This window comes from Anopheles stephensi, chromosome 3 (genome assembly GCF_013141755.1).
Source record: "Anopheles stephensi strain Indian chromosome 3, UCI_ANSTEP_V1.0, whole genome shotgun sequence".
NCBI lineage: Eukaryota > Metazoa > Arthropoda > Insecta > Diptera > Culicidae > Anopheles > Anopheles stephensi.
The window spans coordinates 59,990,332-60,010,368 of NC_050203.1; the positions used below are offsets into that span (position 1 = coordinate 59,990,332).

The following is a 20,037-nucleotide window of genomic DNA, read 5'->3' on the forward strand; positions in this document are numbered from 1 at the left end:
ACTAACGAGCGTAGCGAAACATCTCCCCTTTAGAGCGTTACTCACCGTTAAATGCAGGAAACATAAAACAGCACTTCTGGCCGGGCTTAGCCACCCATCCCAACCCGAGGCGCCATTAGCGTCCGCTAATTTTCCTACCAAGAGTCTATAATTTTAAAAGATAACCTTCTTCCCGGGGTTCACCTCGATAACCGAACCCGGCGCGTTCGGCGCGAAAGGAAAAGCACGCCTAACGAAGCCTTTCCCGCTGCAAGCGTATTAAAACATTACGATCAACGAACCGTACCGTGGCGCACGAAACGCTTCCGCGCGTGTGATACATTTATGTTGCCATTCGCTGCACTGGCACAACTTCTTTCCGAACGAAACCCGCCAAACGGCCGTGCTTTCCCAGCAAAAAGCAACATTATTTCTCGATTACGTTTCATTGACAACCGAGCGATGGCATCGGTTCCGTTGTAAGGCGCGTCAAGTCTGGCAAACCGGGAAAGTTGGTTGGGGCCGTAGTACACAACATATTATGCTCCACGACCCAGCCACCCAGACTTTGTTCCTGCAGCCGTTCCGCCTTTGGACGGCAGTTTGATATCATGTTTCCTTTAATGTTATGGCCCCACAAAAACATGGAACGCGAACAAGGGCGCGCGTATGTTGCCGAAGCAAAGGCGTCGGGTTTCCCGGCAGGGTAGAGAGTTCCCACCATGTCATGAGCGCATTATGTGCAAGAAAAGCTTCTCCGTCCCAGTCAGCAGTCGATGCCTGACGCGACCGTATGTTTTCCCCACGCTACGACACCCAAACAAACCAGCCTTTTTTCCAGGGAAGCCAAGGAAGGAACAACAGCAAGTCGAGGAGAAGTTTTACGACAACACTCCGCCATCGTTGCAAAGGAGATAAGTTAAGAAAATGGTATCTTTATCGTTCGAAGTGACTCGAAACTCAAAAGGAAGAGCAAACGTAACGGTGTTGCTTCCTGTCGTACGAGCGATACAGTCCTGTGCTCACGTAACGCATAACGCTAACGTTGCGCTCCATAACGAACTACTGCTTATGGGACGGGCGAATGCACAAGTAACACACACAAAATACTCTTGGCGCAAAATCAGTCCACCAGCTTTAATGTGTGTCCCCCAGCGTGGCAGTGCAGTCGTGTAGCTTTATGAGACATCTACTTTGACGACTACGACACGGTAGTATTTACTCATCATCCTGCACCAGAGGCTGGTTCGATTCCCAGCAGTCTCGTACAGTTCCGTCGTCGTCGTAGCTGATGGAAGTTCGACTCTTCGACCAGAGCTGCGACACATCCTGCCTGATCTGTGCTTATTTTTATCGCGGTCACGGATCCCATTTTCGATACCGACAAACGAGACCTGCTCGGCAAACTCGAACCGAATGGTGGTGCGGTTATGGGTGGGAGAACATCCCATTCACACCGCCACCATCGCCCCGGGGACGTACGTAATTGCGTAAATCGATTAGGATTACTGCCACTTGGCTACCGACCGACAAACGGCAGCCACCGTCGGCCCGTGATCGAAGTGATTGATTGATTTATAGCTCTGTCGCACTGGCTTATCTGCCGGTGTCTTTCACCGAAGTGTCCCGATGATATGTTTCTCTGCCGTGACAATCCTTCGACCCCACCCCGCCTCGGGGCTAGCAATGAAGGATTCTATTACTCGCAGCATGGGCGTTGGGCTGGAGAACCAGTGCTTTATCTGCCATCTCCTGGGAAAGTCAAATAAGTTGCGTGTTCGGCAAGATGGCTCGGGTGTGGTTGTGCACGGACGTGAGATGGGTTGCGATAATTGATACAAACCATTCAATTGGACGCAATACCGATGAGGATACAAATCGTCGTCGGTTTTCAATCGATACCGATTGGCTGTGACAAATAGATTGCATTTATCTGGCAGCTTCAGTTAAAGGTGAATAAGGCAGCCTGGGTTTAAAGACGTTTCAGAAGGTTTAAGTCCTTAAGATGGATTTTTACTTCCCTTTACTTTAATATTTCTTCAATTATTCATTTCAATCAAAACAAAAACGTTTAAATACAAAATTGTTATATTGTAATATTAGGTCTAAAACCAAACATTTTATACCAAAAATGCATCGAGAAGATTTTATGCAATCTATGAATCACACAGTTTGCTGATGTCTTCATCACTAAAGCTAAGACCGCTGACCAGCTAGACCACCTGTAATCAAACAGAACTGATGATATTTTGAATTTTCAGTATAAATCATGATCCTGGGAACGTTTTTACTGGTTCAACAACATGAGATCTAAAGGTCTTATGCTTCAAAGCTGCTTTACTACGCCTAAGCTGATATTCTGTTAAATGTTTATGCAGTTTTTGGCTCAAACTGTTTGAAAAGAGCTTGGCGAGTGATCACTATCTCTGTACCCGTAAGACTGCCGGTGTCGTTTTGTTTGATCTAACAAATCCTCCTGCAAATGACGATTTCTAGGGACAAACATCAGCTAACTTCTTTTTCTTCTTTGGCAATACAACCTCGAAGGGTCTTGGTCTGCCTTTTTCTGGTTTTCTGTGACATTGTTATACCCTACGCTGCAAAGTCAGTCCTGCGTACGGGGAGCCAGTCTAGATGAGATGCGATCCCCAGTCCTGTCGTGTGGAGACCACCGGACCGCCCTACATCAGCTATATTGATGCAATAATCAAATGAAAAACGTGATCAAACTGCTTTTTTTTTGTCCTTATGTCCCGGCACAGTCTACGACTGTCCTAGATCGATTTCAAAGCTTTCCTCCTTTGCATGAAGACCTATAACGAAATATTGGTTAATTCAAGGTAAAAAAAAATCAAGCAATTTAAGGGAAAGTCATTTCAAGCAATTCAATACGATAATACCAATATCAGATGTTGGTAAATTCAAGGGACTACTCTCACTAGACTACGACGAATACAAACGCAGTCTCTTGAAGCTGAAACAATCAGAATTTTAATGGCCGTTCTCGTAATGCTTTCTTATTGAGCTTCACAGCTGCACTAATGCTTTAATTCGAGTTTAATAGCTCATAATACGCTATTCCGTCTCGCTTCCACCATCAAAATTTTATAGCCACAAACATAATTTTGAAGCCTATTTTTAATACCTTTTTATCACCAATAAAAAAGTTATTAGGGATTTTACATTTAAAATGTTTATGCTTCTAAAATGAGGAAAAATCAAAACGGGGTTGCTTTCGCCCGAAGCTATATGCTAGAAACAGATTGCACCGAACAATCGGTACCGTTTTAATGAGATTCCTGATTTATTACTCGCCCACCGTTGGAGCCAACCCTTTTCCCCGCACCACGATAACGAGTGGCCTACCTCAACGCACAAGCAAATCATCCGCCCAACAAATCACATTTATCGCTTCACCCATCAACCGATAAACCGCGCCAAAACGTCGTCGTCCAAACCGACAATGACAATCACAAAGTGGCAAATGCAATGAAATTTCAATGCAATACCACCGTCCTACTCCACGGGACACGGTGGAGGACGAGAAAAACCGAATGGAACTGAAAAACAAACACAATCCTTTTATTTCGATAATACCGCGGTTTTGGGTGCATCCACGAAACTGCATCAAACCGTAGCAAATAGGCACAAATTAGAAAACTCTCCCCCTACCCGTCCGAATCGCTCAAAGCAGCTACCACCTTGTCAACCTGGTGGCTCGGGGTGGGCAACAAAGTGCAACGCAAGGGGGGGGGGGCGTAAAATTACCAAATGCATCATCACATTATTTGGCCAGCATGGCAATTATTTATTCTATTTCAATTGCGCCCGGTCACGGCCTCGGGTGTTCATGCCTCGAAATCGCTCCCTCCAGCCCTGAGCTGGCCTCAAAATGGCCTTCGTGCAACCCGGTACCGGAAGCCGTGTGCGGGGCGTGTGAATGTTTATCGTGTTTCGTTTCATTTGCCCTTGCCCTTGCCAGCCCGGTTGGCCTGTCAAAAGGCGGTACAGCAAACGAGCAGCCCGCTTTTAATTCCCGCCAGCGGTTCAAACTTTCATCGTTTTTCCGGTGGTTCTGGTGCCGTTGCTGGTGTTTTCTTTTTTTGTATCCTAGTCTTTCATTCTGTGGTCGATGTGTGAGAGCCGTTCGCCAGATAAGCGAACGAGCAGCCGTGAACAACGAGTGCTGAAGTAGGGAGATGGGAAGTGAGCAGGACACGGGTAAGGATGAACCAACTGACACTGCTCCCGTCACGTTTTGTTGGCGTTTGCTGTGGTTTTCCGGCTTCATAAAATGTAAAATATCTACCACACCTTTGCCGGCAGGCCACCGGGTCCTACCCAATAGTTTGATACAAATTGTGCTATTTTATTCTTCAACCAGCGACTAGCAAAAAAAACTAGCACGTTTATGAAACGAACACAATTCAAACCCAATAATGCCCAATAAAGCCCGGATGTGCATTGCGGTTGTAATCGTGCACACCCACAGGTAAAGGCTAGAATTTTCCAGTAAAGTGAGCGATAATGCAACCACTTCCTGCTGTGCAATATGATCTATCGGTTGGACACAGCGAAAGGCACACCCTCCTTCCATCCTTGCGCTTTTCTATTCGGACAGCTTCAATCACTGTTCTGGAACCTGTCTCCCTTCGTTATTGGAAATTGTTTTGCTATCGTTTAGTGATGGACATTATTTATTGATAGGAAAAGCTGCGAACCATGTAAAGATAGCTTAATAGATTTATTGTGGATTGTTTGCACAGAATATGTCTAGAAATGTTTTTCACAGGTTTTAATTAAAATTTGAAAACTTCGAACATTAAAACTGTTTATAGGTCTAAATGTCGAGTTTTTGGTAATAAAAAAAGGAATTTAGGTCAGCTTTAGCTTCTGGATAAGCGATTACCTTTTTTGTTCCTGGAATCATTATGTCTTTCTAACCGAAACAGTCTAATTTCAAGCGTTAATTAAAATATTTACTTATGAAGCTGATCTTGACAATAGCATCATCGGAAAAGATCCTTCGATAGCCATTTCTAAAAACCAATCCTATTTATCGATGCTGAGATCTGCCGGGAGACATCTCTGAGGCAAGAGCACTTTCCAAAACCTACGAATCTAACCTCAGATGAATTTTTGGTTCAGTAAGTATGGAATTACAATAGAGGAGCATTCACAATGACGAGCGCTATGAGCTGTACTGCGATCTCACCATCGTGTAGCGAATTAGCGAATAAACCAGGCTTCTGTGAGCTGATCATGTAATCAAAATGGTAAAGGAAGAAGTTCCCGGTCCGTAAAGTCTTTTCTCGCGAGCAGTACGGAGGACTTCTGTAGCAGTCCAAGGCCGCAAAACAGTTGTAACAGTAAAAGATCAGGTGAAAGACTCTTGAACAGACGACTTACCCACCATCAACATAATTTTTACTAACTCCTTCAGTCTCCCGCAGTGACTGTCACATGAACGCCGTCCATGTCCGTCTTAGACATGGACGGATAGTTTTCTATAGCAATCTACTTTTTGTCCAGGGTCTTCTTTATCTTCTTTCTTGGCCTAACGACCTCTTAGGCCATGCCTGCTATTTCTGACCTGCAAGACCTATATGATACCGCATAGCTGGATACTCAGTACTCACTATGGGGGAACGGCCTTAATGAGATTTGAACCCCGGTCCTTCCATGTGAAGACTGGCGCAGCTGCCCAGGGCCATTCTTCGCCATTTGTATGAAGCTTTTACACACTCCTAAATCTAGATAAAACGGGGTAAAAAAACCTCGCTAGTTTGTGTTGCATTTGGGGAGCCCTGCAACAATAATGGATGACCGGTACCTATCCCGCACTAAACGTGTTCGGCTTTCTGCAGAAGTGATACGACATTGCAGAAGTGAAAAAAACTCAAAACGATTATGATCTGTTTTCAGGAAATGACTCACTATTTTTCCCGAAAAACTCTTAGAAGAGCAAATATTCCACAGTAGCTCCTCGACAGCTCTGTTTTAATTAAGCTTGAGCTGGTAGAGTACAAAACCGTATGCTGTTCTAAATAAACCAAAGTTATAAAACGATTAACCAATCTGATAAAAAGTCTCTAAATCCATTCCCTAATGTTTTAAAATTTCCGCTTATACGCCTTCCTAATTGAGTTACGTTAATTAAACATACCACCACCTTACTCATGCACTCTCTTCTCGCCATACTGTTTATCTAAGATCTAAGATAATCGTTTCCACTTATAATCGAACCTTATCAAAACGATCCCCTACCGCTTCCTCTTATGCGCTTTCTTTAGAAATTTTAGCCACAATCTAATTAATATATCATTCCACCCAGTGCCTCAGCACACCGGGCACGACTTGCTCAAATTCCGGCCGGACCGCTAGCTAAAACAACCTTAGCTTACTCGCAAGGAAGCATCCACCCCCCTTAACATCACTAGCGAACCGTGAAGAGGCAAAGGCAAACCTGCTGCCCCAAGATTAGCCCGCACGAACTAAAGAGGACGTGGAATGGATTCAGCGTTTATCGCTCGCCATCGCTTCATGCTGCACGGTGTCAGTGACTTGACCGAAACCTCCGGGTTCGCCGGTTCCTTAACGGTTCCTTTCGGCCATCTCCATCCCTCGAAACTCCATCCCCCTTCGGGTTCGCGAACGCAAACAAACCCTGTTGCAGGGCCGGACGTGCTTCTTCCAGCACCGAAGCACGCCCGGCATCGTTCCACCCGAACGGAAAACCTTTGGCAGTTTTATCTCAGCAGAGGGTTTTTATTTGCCCTGACCTGGCTTCCCTTGGTTCTTTGCCGTCTGCTACTTGTTGCCGGCCGAATCCAATCGTCCTCACGATTTACTGCACACCGGGAGCAGTTCGGGAGCTGCTCTATTCTGTGTCCGGTTGCATTAGGGCCGTGTGACACGAGGAAGCACATAAAACCCGTGCCGCTATAGGCCGGCACGCCATCTGACACAGAGGTGGCCGCACTTGTTGCGGTGCGGTCTTCAGGCCCTTTCGTACAAGTAGCCGAGTTGGTTAGGCGGAAAACGGCACACGCCAAAAGCTGGACAGCAAAAACTGAACCCCGTTCGAGGCGTACGAAGCCGTCAACTGCCGGCGGCCATTGGGAAACGGCCGGAAAAACGACCGGAAACAATAACACCGCCCGTGTGCTTGTGTGGACGGTAAGGAAGTTCGCTTTCGGAAGGGTAGGGAAATTAATGTACTTTTTCATCGAAAGGAACTGGCCCACGGGAAGCAGATGAGGAGGATGAGTTGCCACAAGGAAATTTATGAAGCTTAAGTGAATATGGTGGAAGCAACTCAGATGGAAACAAACCACAAATTCAGGCCGCAAAGTATTGGCTGAAGAGGAGGAAGATTGTTTATTATGCAAACTTCAAGCTACTCGCAATTAAACGAGTTGTTCCTTTAGTAAATTCCATACTCAAAATGGAATGCCTCGGACTTCTCATCTGCTCAAACAATTCAATCCAAACGGGTCAACAACCTTCCATATTACGACCGTAATATCTGCCTTGAATAAATTCTCCAGCATTTACAGTACAAGGGTGAGGTTATAGCCAAGGATGACGACTGACTGTTCGACTGTGAGCCTCTGGTGACAATTGTCAGCCAAAAGTAATCAGGCCGCGCCACCGTAATCGCCACTGTTTCTAATCATGCCATCGTGCCAAAAATCATTTCCATTTCCTACGTACACACCCACAAATGGTATGCCGGGAAGCTACAACGGTGACAGAAAAGAACGGTCACCGTCACTAACTCACTGGCCCGCAAGGAGACTCCAGTCCCAGGTCCATAGCCGAGTGCGAGTGTAAAGCGACACACAAACACAAATGACATTTGCCGGCTAGAGTCGGAACCTTCCGAAAACCGTCCAGCACGGCCACTTCGCTGACCATTATTTAATTCCTGAAGCCCGTCGGGTTAGACGGTCGCACGATACCGAGCACGAAATTCGGAGTCCGGACGTCCGACCGACGAACGGTTGACCCGTGCTCCCCTGCTGGCGAACGTAATATGCATAATTTTAGCTGACGTTTACGTTTATCGTCATTATTACAAACGATTACGGTTATTAGCGTACGCCTTCGCTTGCAAAAGTGGCACCAGGCCAGCACAGGGACAGATACTGTTCCCGTTCCCGATACACGCGGTCCACACGGTCTGGAGCATTGTTGTAATAATCCGCAGCATCTCGCATATCTTTGGCCCAGCGACGGTAAGAGTGACAGTACGTGAAGCACGAGTTTCGAGCCCGTACCCGGGGGCGCACTCGGTCGGGCGAGTCCTAACAACCAATTTCTAACCTCCGGAGAGAACATGATGATGTGTACAGACGGACACAAACCCTACGCCAAACTTGTGCTTAGCTTCCCGGTACATCAGTACAAACCGCGCACATACGTACGGTTTACGTGTATGTGCCATTGGTTGACACTAGAGATTGGGCCCTTCCAGTTGAACGCTTTCGGCTTTCGGTGGAGCTAAAGTGATTAGGAAGTAATTAAAATGCATGAACACATTCGTTATTTATGGATGCGAGGCAGCGCCATTTCATTGCCACAAGTGGACGCCAGCTCCGTGAGCCACGAGCAGTGCAAAGCGGCTGGACATTGATGTGACAAAAATCAATTGCACATTGCAAGTTTGGTGAGCGGGTAATAAGAAACTAGAAAAGAAAATGTGATACTCATGTATAGTGACTTCGGACATATTGAGCTATTTTGAGGGCTTTTTTGGCGGGTACGATTGTTAATTACATTACTGGAGTTTAGTTTAGTTACCACATGTGCTGTACGGCGTAGTACAGTTAAGGAGTAAAGCGGATAGCTATATTATAATTACTTGGAATGATCCTGATTCGCTACAGGCTCAATTGAGCTTCAATTCATGTTTAAAAAACTTCATCTTGTTTAAGGTCACTCTTTTGCAAAACGTAGTCCTTCAAATATCCCATACCCCTATATTCACACGCACACTCAAAATGCACCGATAGTAAGCGATACCCAATTCCGCTTGGAAGCGAGATCACTTCTTATCCCCAAAAATACCATCTCAACGAGGTAAGTAATGGCGTGTAAATCACGCAAAATGCGCGATGCAGAACAACGACGACCCCCCGCGGACGCAGTAAGCGCGAACGATAAATCCGTCAATACGCAAAACTTTGCCCATTAGTTCTTCTGGGGCACCCCGTTCTGCACGCTGGCTCCCCTCTGTCAAACGTACCCTAACACATACACACTGCTACCCACACCCCCTGCAATTATCGGCCGATTGCAACACCGCAAACAATCCACCAAGTAACTCAACTCACCCACTCACTAGTCAACATGGAACACTTCTTCACTGAACAACAACAGCACACGTACGGGCACTGTACGGGCGGGAAAGGACGATCAACGAGCGAAGAGGTAGCACGAACGGCTCACCGCAAACGGGAGTAGGTTTCTTCCGCATCTTTCCGCGTGCTCTGTGAAACGCTTCCCCTAGTTTGTCTTTTTAATTAGTAGTTGTGTAGTGTACGCCTGATATGCTTGCAAGCCTTAGTATCGTAGTGTACTTGGGACTAGAGGTCTCTACCAAAGAGGTTGTACAGATCGAGATCAGACAGAGCGTATTGACAGACGCTGAACTGAAAATCTGGCTTGTGATACTCAGATTCCTATCTACTATGCTACTAGGAACACTGAGAGCCGGACCACTGTCAATCACTCTATCTTCTCTCTATCTGTGCACCTTATGCTGTACAAAGAAAAACTGTTAAAAGAACTACTTTTAAGCAAAAACACTCCACCCATTACTGTCTCGCCTGTGTGTGGGCCACGCCAAAGCGCACCTCTACCTCTTTCTGCACACTCTATCTTCCACTATTCTGCTGTATCTAGGTAAGCTACTTATCCCGCTCCTTTTGACCTGTACAATTACCGAACCCCTCGTACTCGATCGCACTTGGTACGGCCACAATCGAGCGAACCGTACTTTACAGCTACAGATGTGTAAAAAATAGAAAGAAGTTTGCGTTACAAATACTGTACTCGAAGACTTAGGGGAACTGTGGCAACATTTAGTACCCCACACATCGACCTGCTACGAAGACTTGCTACGAATGATGAACCCTCTGAAAGAAGGGGGGGGAGGGCTCGAAAAAAAAATATTCAAAAAACCGACATTATGCCAAATGTATCTTTACTACCTCCTTCAAGACTTCCCGTTCTGAACCCCTCTAACTGCTCCTCTAACTAACTACTAACTAACTCTACTAACGTGAACCTCTTTTCTGTGTGTACTCTCCAACCGTTTGTCCAACCTCGTGGTAATCGCTGCAGTGTGCCCAAGGTCGTGCAGCATGGCTAGAAAGAGGAAGACGTTGCAGCGTACAGGAAACACCCGCCTCCTGCCATCGACGATGGGTCAAACGGAATCGGGTAGGTATCGGTCCGGACGGCTAAGCGCCCCCGGCCCCGCAGAAAGTTCCCTTCGTAACACACCTCCTCCTTGGCAGATACAAGACTCATCGTTAGGTGGCTCCTCGGACGATGAAGACCTGCTCGGCGTACTCAGAGGACCCAGTTCATTCGCCAATGCCTTCCTATACGTAGGTTTAGGTACCATAGCAATCGGTTTAGTGATAGCATTCGTCGGTACCGGCGAGAAAGGATTCAAAACAGTTGAACTAAGACTAATCGGGCCATCGTTAATTGGTACGTTGGAGGCGGTTGAGCGGTAGTATCGCAAACCAGATAGAGAAACACTTACCCACCACGGCTGCTTTCACCGTTTCAGGTCTCGGCTTATTTTGTTGTATATTGCGTATCCTGTTTTGTATATGCCCATCCCATTGTATATCATCTAGTCGTAGAGCGCGAGATAAGAAAAACGCCAAGATAGACGCAGATCATAGAACTTCCCTGTTACGAGGCGACAGTAAACGAGTATCGATAGCACGCGGACCTCACATACCGGTAAGGTTTAGCGAGGCTCGATAGCTTGCATTCGGATCGTCGCTTACCATTTACCCTTACTTGCAGACTAAACAGCCTCAAATATATCCTAAATCGATCGTGAAAACCAAAACCTACGAAGGTGTGGAGGCACTGCGGCAGATCGCGACGACGTCGCTCTTTCTGCAGAACGAGCAAAAGGTGTCCTCGAACCGGATTGTTCCTATTATCAAAGAACCGGAGAAACTAGAAGGTGACGAGTGTTTGCCATTCGGTATCGCGCGACCATACTAATGTCTCTCTAACCTGTAATTTCCACCCCAATTCCAGAACCACCTTTAGAGCTGAAGAAGATTGATCCCCGGCGGGATGAGGCGGCGATCGTGAGCATATCGGACGGTGAGGATGATTCGCATCGAAGGCAAGCCGCGGTCCAAGCGTCCGATACGCAGGTGATAGACCTGACCGGCGAAGACCAAGACGAGGAGCAATCGCATTCGCCCAGCAGCGGTACGAGCCACCACCAGCGCAAGGATAGCAAGCTGCGTCGCCAGCGTACCTCCGTTCACCAGCAGAAACCGGCCCGGGAACTGCAGAACTCGGCGTACGGTGCTAGCAACGCAGCGCCGAGCGAACCTCCGAATCTGCTGATGGAGACGTCGCTCATGATCATCGGCCCGACGCCACTGAGCTCACCCACAAAATCGGTGTCCGCCACCCCACCGTCCATCCCCGGTGGCACATCCTCACTCACCGTTCCGACCAAGTCTGCGAATGGGTCCGCTGTGCACGGTACGGTGCAGCCTGGCAAAGCCGGACCGAGCGCCACGGCGGGCAATCTGCTGACACTGCCAGCCGCCGTCAGCTCGACGTCCGGGCCAACGGTCAGCTTTGCCGGCAGCACACCGCTACCGGGTCAACTGTCGCCACTGCCCTCGACGTCGTACCTGTCGTCGTCGGCGGTGGCCGGTGGCTACCGATCGTCGGCCGCTTCCTCGCCGCTGCCCGGTTTCATGCCGTCGGGCTCGCCCCACTACCACAGCAACAGCAGCAGCAGCAGCAGTAACTACATCTTCTCGCCACCGCCTTTCACGCAACACGAGCCGATCACGCTAGGAACCAATACGATCACTACGGCGGCCTCCACGCTTATGCACGCGCCGTCAGTGAACTCCACCAAAACCGAACCGGAGCTAGTGTTAAGTCCAGCGAAGTTAGGACAGTAGATCATCCAAACAGCCCCTCCCCATCTACACTATTGCGCGTACGTAGAAACATCTCCCTTTCCTGCCTCTGATAGACTTATACACAGAACTGCAAGAAGTCCTGGCGAATTAAAACAAAAAACCAACTGACCAGGCAACTAACAGAATTGAATCGAAGGAGGTGCCTGACGTTGGGCTCTGGGATCGATAGTAGGGGACACATTAAAAAAAAACAAAAAGCTAGAATGCTACCACTACTACAACTACTAGCAAAATGGCCACCAAAATCGCAGGCAAGCTACTTTTCCTTGCATTGAGAGAGCTACGCACTCTCGGTGACGTCTTGATTGGTTTAGCGCTTGGACAGCTTTTGAAGTATTCTTCGGTACCGTGTCACGGCTTGTTGCTGTGAGCATCATCATAAATTAAAGTATTTAAAACAACACAGAAAAACATGTCCTAGTGTCTAGCTCTACATATCGCCATCGGATTGAGTGTGTGTGTGTGTAAAACAAAACAAAAACGAATGATTGATATTGACAAGGTATATATACATATATATTTTTAACGTGTAAATTGAGCAAACCTTCTCGTGGCAGCCTTTCTCACACACAGGCAGACAAACCAATTACGACGCTGGGAATGGGATGGGATCGTGGGCAAAAAAAAAACAGCTGACCAAGACCCCGCCCCAAGTCAAGGATTGAACACCAAGTTTGCAAAAACGCAATACGCTTGCCATACGGAGGTTGAGAAGTGTGTGAATGACCACAACCGGAACGAGATACTTCCATGAGCGTGAGAATCAACCAAAACCGTTTCCTTCTGTTTAGCAAAGCTTTAGTTTAGCAAGCTTCCCCCCCATTGTTGCTCGAACGGACAATTTTCAAATTTGTTTGCTAGTGTCCTCTGTGTTATACCCGTCTTAGCTACTCAAAGCTTCTGCGTTCTCTTCAAGTCCTCAGACTCAGCCTATCCATCCCATCCCCCTAACTCCTCCATCCCGACCGGGTATCAATCGGATACGAAAAAAAACACTTCCAAAAAATCGTTAAATGTCTATTAGCGTAATCAATGAAGCAAGAATAAGAATGTGAGGTGTCCCCAAGAAGAAGAAAAAAAGCAGTGGACACCAGACGCCGTAGAAAGCTTTTTAACCCAAGCAGACAGCGCAACAACAGTCAAGGAGCGACCGAAGAAGTTGAGCAAGCAAAAGGAAAACTTTCATGTACCCGTTACGTTCTTGATGCACAATAGGAGTTGATTATAAATATGTGTTGAAACAATTAATGAGAGGATTTTATGAGAGCGAATGCGAATGCGCCGGCACAGACACACACACACACCTACGGTGTTTGCAAAACCTATATTGCATTGTTAACTAAGTTTAGAGTACATTTTTATTCCACCCATTCCAGCGGGAAGAATGCGTAGCCGTTAGAAGGGAAGACTGCAGAGATACGCTATCAGATGTATAGTTGCACGGATAAATTGCGAAAAGGGTCAGCCAGTACGATCAAGAAATGCATGGAAAATGATGGAACCGGTTGGAAATAGAATTGAAATCGCACAACAGTAAGTGGTCGCCAACAAGATGGGAAGAACATCTACAACAACGTCACTCGTGTTAAAGGGGGCCTTCACAATAAGGTTCACTACAATAGAAATCTCTTTACTTTCTAGATTTCAGCTTTAGATTTCATTACCGGGTATAGGTTAACAGTTACATGTTGTATTGTATAGGCGATTACTTTACTAAACAAAATGCTGCTTAACAAGTCACACACACATCACGGTTTATTCGCGAACAAAAAGCAAAGGTTCTAAGTTGGATAACCCGTGTACCATAAGCGCTCGCTTCCAATGTGACGAAAAATCAAAATGGTCCCAACCGTAGGACCTGGACACGATAAGATAGACTTCACATACACACACACACAGACAATAGAGATATATTTTCTTAGCTTTAGTTACTTTCGTTGCTATGCTGGAATGTGAAAGAGAAACTGTTAGTGATGCCCTCTCCCACGGTCAGCGCTTAAGCAGCGTAGAAGTTCATCCATCGATGCTAAACAAGATAACAGCAAAACAAAAACGCAGGGTTAGTTATTTGAAGTTATCACATCATAAAAAACAAAATCAAACGCCAACAATACCCAAAGACGCATTCCAATGTCGCAAAAGATCCCTTTTATTTTGGTTAAAGTTTGGCTACGGCAGGATCAAAAACATCGCATAAAACCCATAACCATGCAGCACGTGACACTAGCGTGAATGCATACGACCACGTGATCGTCGAGGCCGCGGGCTATAAGGAAAAATTTACTAACAAAACCCCGCAAAATGATAGACCAATGTGCAACGGTAACCCGAGAAAACCTAAAACGGCAGGCCAAAGAAACAAAACAAAAACCCAAACCGTTGCCTACATGTTATTCACGTGCATCAACATCGCTGCAATAGTTTGCCCTGCTTACAGGAAGTGTACAATACTCAAAGTCTACACAAATTCAGCCGAATTGAATTGAAAATATCGCAACCAGTTAAAAGAAGAAAAAAAAATCGCAGAAAATGGTAGACGGCTGTTGTGCTCATGGTTCTCAAACACACAACAATCGTGTACCGCACGCATAAGAGCTACCAAGTAAAACCCGCATCATAACATGGCCATGCATAGCACTGTAAAGCTACTTGTACTGCGCGCAGAAACTGAACTGAGAAAGTAGTAAGCGATGTGTGTGAAGAAACAAGCAAACAAACAAACAAACAAACAAACACATAAAAAACAGACAAACACACACAGGCAAACAAGAGCAAACAAGAGATTAAACGTGTAGGTTATATAAACAGGCAACTGGACGATATGCGGCAATCTGAACATGAAAATAAATGTGAAGAGACAGAGCGACTCGGCGTGAGAGAGAATGTGAGGGAGATGTTAATAAGAAAACGGTATGCTTTTTTAATGTGCGAAGGTGCTCCACCATGATGACCGTGTTAGTAAGCTGCCAACTAAACTGAAGCTGCTCATAATGTGAGGTAAGGTACTTCTGATCGATATTAGACCATCACATGTGCTATGGCGCTCAATACGAGCCATTTTAATACATATAACATTCGCGTGTGGATGTGGTCCAGTTTGCTAACACGCCCACCTTGGCCCTCGATCTGTAATATGAACCCCTCGGCCTGAGCTTCTTAGGTTGGGGGTGAATATTCCTTTAAATAATGTACGCCACGAACCTCAAAGAGCCTTTTTTCGTTCAAGGACCTCTAAAACCGTTAACCGGCTACTTCCCTCAGCATGGACTGACTATTCAGCTATGTGGTATCCACAAGTCTGATCATCAGCCTGCAATTTACCGGTACGATCTTTGCAGGTCTTAGTGAAATAAGGAGAGGAGAAGTGGAAAATAAGTCGTGGAAGCCAGAAATGGTAGGTCAAATCCTTTTGTTGTTTTTCAAAGCATCCATAAAGTACAACTGTAGTGTCTAATTGCTCTTAAAGAGCTCTTAAGTTCCAAACGTAAACTCGTACGCTCGTGTTGTGTGTGCATATTTTCTTACGAAGAAAAACACACTACCATGCCTCTCACTCGTTCAACAGAGGTTCGTAATTAGTTGAAGAAGAGGTAAATCCTTGAAAAAGGAGCCACCTTTTTCACCATCATTTACCATCCACAGTCAATTGGTTGACCACTGCTAGAAGCAGGCTAAATCGTTACTTGGGAAATCGAATCATCGCACAGCATTGTATTTTCATCTGATCAAATATTGACCATTTTTGTATTGCAATGCAGCAGATATTTTTCTTGTAGCAATTAAAACCTAAATTTCCATTTTAAAACAATTTCAATATTTTTTCTTTGACTTTTTATTTTTAAAATTATTCATTTCAAAATGTCATTCAGATGACGCGAAGCACGTTCACTGTGCACTCGGCTGTCAACATTGTAAACAACGTACAAAACTGCGCGCTTATTTCAACGGTTTGTAGCAACCACTGGTTGTTGTTCGCGTGTGTCCCGTGTCGTGTGGTGCCGATGCCTGAATAAGATGGCCAATAAACAGCCAACCGGTTCCAATCGGCAGTCGTGTGCGAAAATTCAAACCACCATTCACGAAGCGTTGGTGAAGATAAGCAATCAAGCAAGGAGGCGCGCACTTTTACCGCCAAGGCAAAGCAATCCAACGAACGTAACGCAAGCATCTACCGCGGTGAGTACGTCCACTGCTACCAGGAATCGCACCGAACAACCGTCTACATCGAAAGCGTCAGACGCGGTGAATAAATCCACCGCCCAACAGCGACCACCTAACGAACCGCCCACCGTAACCGGCAACGCACCCGGAACCCCGGAACTGTTGGATAATTCGTACGCACGGGAGCTGTTTTTCCGTCACACCAACATCCGGGACGTGGTGGCAAAAAAGCTCCCGGAACGAAGTGAAAGCACCCGTCAGAAGTATGCGCCACAGCTGTACCGGCTGTACGTGCTGGAGCCAGCGCAACGCATCCGGGAGCATCTGCACGAGGTGCGCTTCGACACACGCTTCCACGAGGGTTTGTTGCGTATGGCCCTCCAGGTACCGCTCACCAGCGAGCAAGCTTGGAACGCGCACAAGGAGACGCTTGCCAAGGCAGGCATTCGGAAGCTGTGCTTCGTCGACATGACACAAAACAATCGCCTGCTCGACTATCAGGAAAAGGTGGTACGCAAACTCAAGGCAGAGTTTCGGAACTGGTCCGGAAAGTTGAACAAGCTTCCCACCTACCTAAGCATGTGTCAGCAGCAGCGAGAAGCCGAAGATCGTAAGTTCCTGGCGTTGCTCAAGCATCACTCCACGCTGAAGGAAAGCTGGGCGCTGCACCTACCGTCGGTGATGAAGAAACTCCTACAGGAGCGATGGCTTCCGAGCGAAAGGCGCACTAACTTGATCTGGAGCGTGCTGCGATTTGATGATGATCATTTGAACAGGAAGTACGAGGTGGGAGATTACTCCAAATTTCAATTCAACGTGGAAGTCGAACCGGAAGAAGTGGTCGACTATTCTTCGCAGGCGCTTGATTTGGGCTCTTTCGCAGAAGATGGTCAGCGTTGCATTACTCCAATCAATGTTACCAACAATCGGACCCCGGCCAGAGAACAAACTGTTCCTAGGGAAATTGTTGCCAAAGAGGAAGAGATCACAGAGAAGCCTCCAGCGGCAGCCATACCTGTCGACCCGTCGGAGAATGTACCACAAAATCATCAGAGGTTTGCTGTGCCGGCCATCCCCGTGCAGGAGATAATCGAAATCAGCGATTCGCCGGCGAGAACGGCAAATCGTCCTGTTAACAGTACCGTCAACGCTGCTGGGTACACGCTGCAGTATGTGAAACATTTCACCAACATATACGAGGTGGTCATCGAAAACTATATGGAGCGCAACCGGGATAAAAACCTTTCCTTCACACAATCGAAAGCGGACAATTATGTGCGAAAGTTTTACACCTTGTTTAAGGACACGTTCGCACGCAGAGAGCTTCCGGTCGGGATACGGTTGCTTACGCCAGCGGAGCAAGAAGAACAAGTGTCCAAGGGACCACTGAAGTGGGTGTTGGAGCGATTGGACTATCAGAACGCTTCGCTACAGACCAACAATAATGAGGTGCAAGTAGTGGTTGCTCCATCGGCAAACCCGGTGCCATCGAATCCACAACCAACAGCACAACGCCCGCCCGCTGCCAACCAGCCCAAAGCGAAGCTAAAAAAGATGGATCACATTCTGAAGGTTCCCTGTCCGATACGAACGGCACGCATCCCGTACGATTCGGACTCATCCCTGTCCCAGTCACCCGGCCCGTCACAGCGCGAGGATAATGCGCCGAATGATGCTGCCCATCATTCGATTGCGTTCGTACCGATAGTGGAGGACAATTTCAGTCAACCGCTGCCACAGGAAGACTCTGCTCCCATAAGCCAAGAATTCACACCATTCGCTAGCTCCACACAGAACCAGTCCCCGCTGTACAGACGACGCTCTACACAGCTTACGGAGCTGCATCCTGTTGCCACACAAGATCCTTTACAGCTATCCGGCACGAGCACTACAACCATAGCGCCGTTCCATGCGATCGTTCCGTGTGAATCGTCGGGCTCCACACACACACCGCCAATACCCACCCAATCGCAATCCCAACCAAGTAGCTCCATTATACCTCCATTCCAACTGGTAAACGCAACGCCCACCAACGCGACGGTAACAACAGTCCCTAGCTCTCCTATTCCGTCCCTGTCCAGCTACACCGTCAAGCAGGAAGCTATCAGTCAGCTGCCAGCCGATACGTCCGGGTATGAGGATGAAGTGGAGATTATACCGAACCCGGATAATCTCATCATTCTCAGTGAGTCGCTTACAGACGAGCACGGGGTCAACTTTTCCGACTTTAACAAATCGATCGACTCGATAAATGCGCGCGTAATAGGAATACTGACCCGAAACGAGGCCGACCAGAATGAGGATGAGCAGTACCTGTCGTGCGCTGAACCTACCACGTCCAACAGTTCGCTGGAGGGTAGGTACGACGGTAAAGATGCGCCGCGAACCTTCCGAGAAACAATAAACCTTTCTTTTGCTTGTTTCACAGATCAAGGAAGCGAGCAGTAAAGGTGGAACCCGAACCGGAACCTGCCATTAGTCCACCCCGGATAGGGCCTTACATTTCCTTCGAAGCACCCAGAAAAACGCGTCAACGACAAGCATTGGCCACCGTCCCTCTGGCAGCCATTGCCACACCTAACACACGCTGTCCTTCCAATTCACACATGATGTTCCTGCACCGAGTACACATCCAATCCGTACGCTACTCCACCCATCCCACCACTTGGTCGCACTGTGGCGTGTTTCAAGCGAATCCACTCACCGTTCACCTGAATCCGGGCAGTGCCGGGCTCTTCTCGGTACCGGTGTGCGATCAGCAAGCGTGCCTACTGCTGATGGGACCGTCCGCCGGTGGGAAAGGGACGGAAGCGTTGCTAGCCGCACTGGAACACGCGGGGAAGTTCCGATACGGGTCGAAAGAACCGGAGCGAGAGTATTACCGGCTTTCCATCACGGAGAAGGTGCTTCATCTGTTTTTCGCTACCTTTCCAGCCTGCCCTCAGGACGGAGGGTTGGTAATGTTTCCGAAAATTAAGTCCAGCGTGCCGGCGGACGGTGATGAGATGTGGCTCGAGCGCTTCAACTATTACGCCCATGTGAAACCCAACCGACGAGCCGACAAGGCAGGTGGAACCGGTGGCGAAAGTTTGGCGCAACTGTTGATGCCCGGCATAGGACGTAGGATGAAAGCTTTGCGGGAAAAGCTGGTAAAACAGAGCGGTGCCATCGTCCTGTGATAAGTTCGTTTTTGTTGATAGTATATGGACGTTAAACATGGATAAACGCGACATTCGTTACAAGAAACTGTATGTGCGTGCAGACAAAATACATCTGTAAAAAGGGCTTGAAGGTAGTCATACGTTGGGCAGTTGGCTTTTTGATGGTAGATGACTATGCTGACAGCATGATTGAAGTTATCACAGTTCGCTAGCGGTTGCAGGATGCAGAAGTACTCTAGTACTGCAGTGCATCTGGCGAGTCTTGGCTAGGCCAGGCTAGGTGGAAGAATCGACAACGGCGCCGGTCTTTATTGAGCACGGATCTTCAAGAGGTCGTTAGTCCAAGAAGAGAGAAGAGACGCGCTCTGGTGGGATCGGACCACTTCACGGGAAAGGCACAGGACGACCAAGTCCTTAAAGTTCAGCCTACGTTTCAGCATCATCAACCCGTTGCAACGTAATTTCCAACGTAATAGAACCCAACTACGATGCAAAGGATCTATCGAGGCCTGGATGGATGATCG

General features: G+C 47.4%; 1 protein-coding gene across 1 annotated transcript in view; it reads left to right on the forward strand.

The window, feature by feature from the left end:
* LOC118510004 overlaps window positions 1-19,647 on the forward strand; it is a 181,204-nt gene extending 161,557 nt beyond the window's left edge. Inside the window, exons 5-11 of the mRNA XM_036051389.1 lie at window positions 10,330-10,428; window positions 10,506-10,704; window positions 10,787-10,965; window positions 11,032-11,197; window positions 11,275-12,168; window positions 16,108-18,712; window positions 18,781-19,647. Coding sequence (XP_035907282.1) covers window positions 10,330-10,428; window positions 10,506-10,704; window positions 10,787-10,965; window positions 11,032-11,197; window positions 11,275-12,168; window positions 16,108-18,712; window positions 18,781-19,531 — 4,893 coding nt within the window. The 3' untranslated portion in view covers window positions 19,532-19,647. The remainder of the gene's footprint in view (window positions 1-10,329; window positions 10,429-10,505; window positions 10,705-10,786; window positions 10,966-11,031; window positions 11,198-11,274; window positions 12,169-16,107; window positions 18,713-18,780) is intronic.
* The last annotated feature ends 390 nt before the right edge of the window (window positions 19,648-20,037 follow it).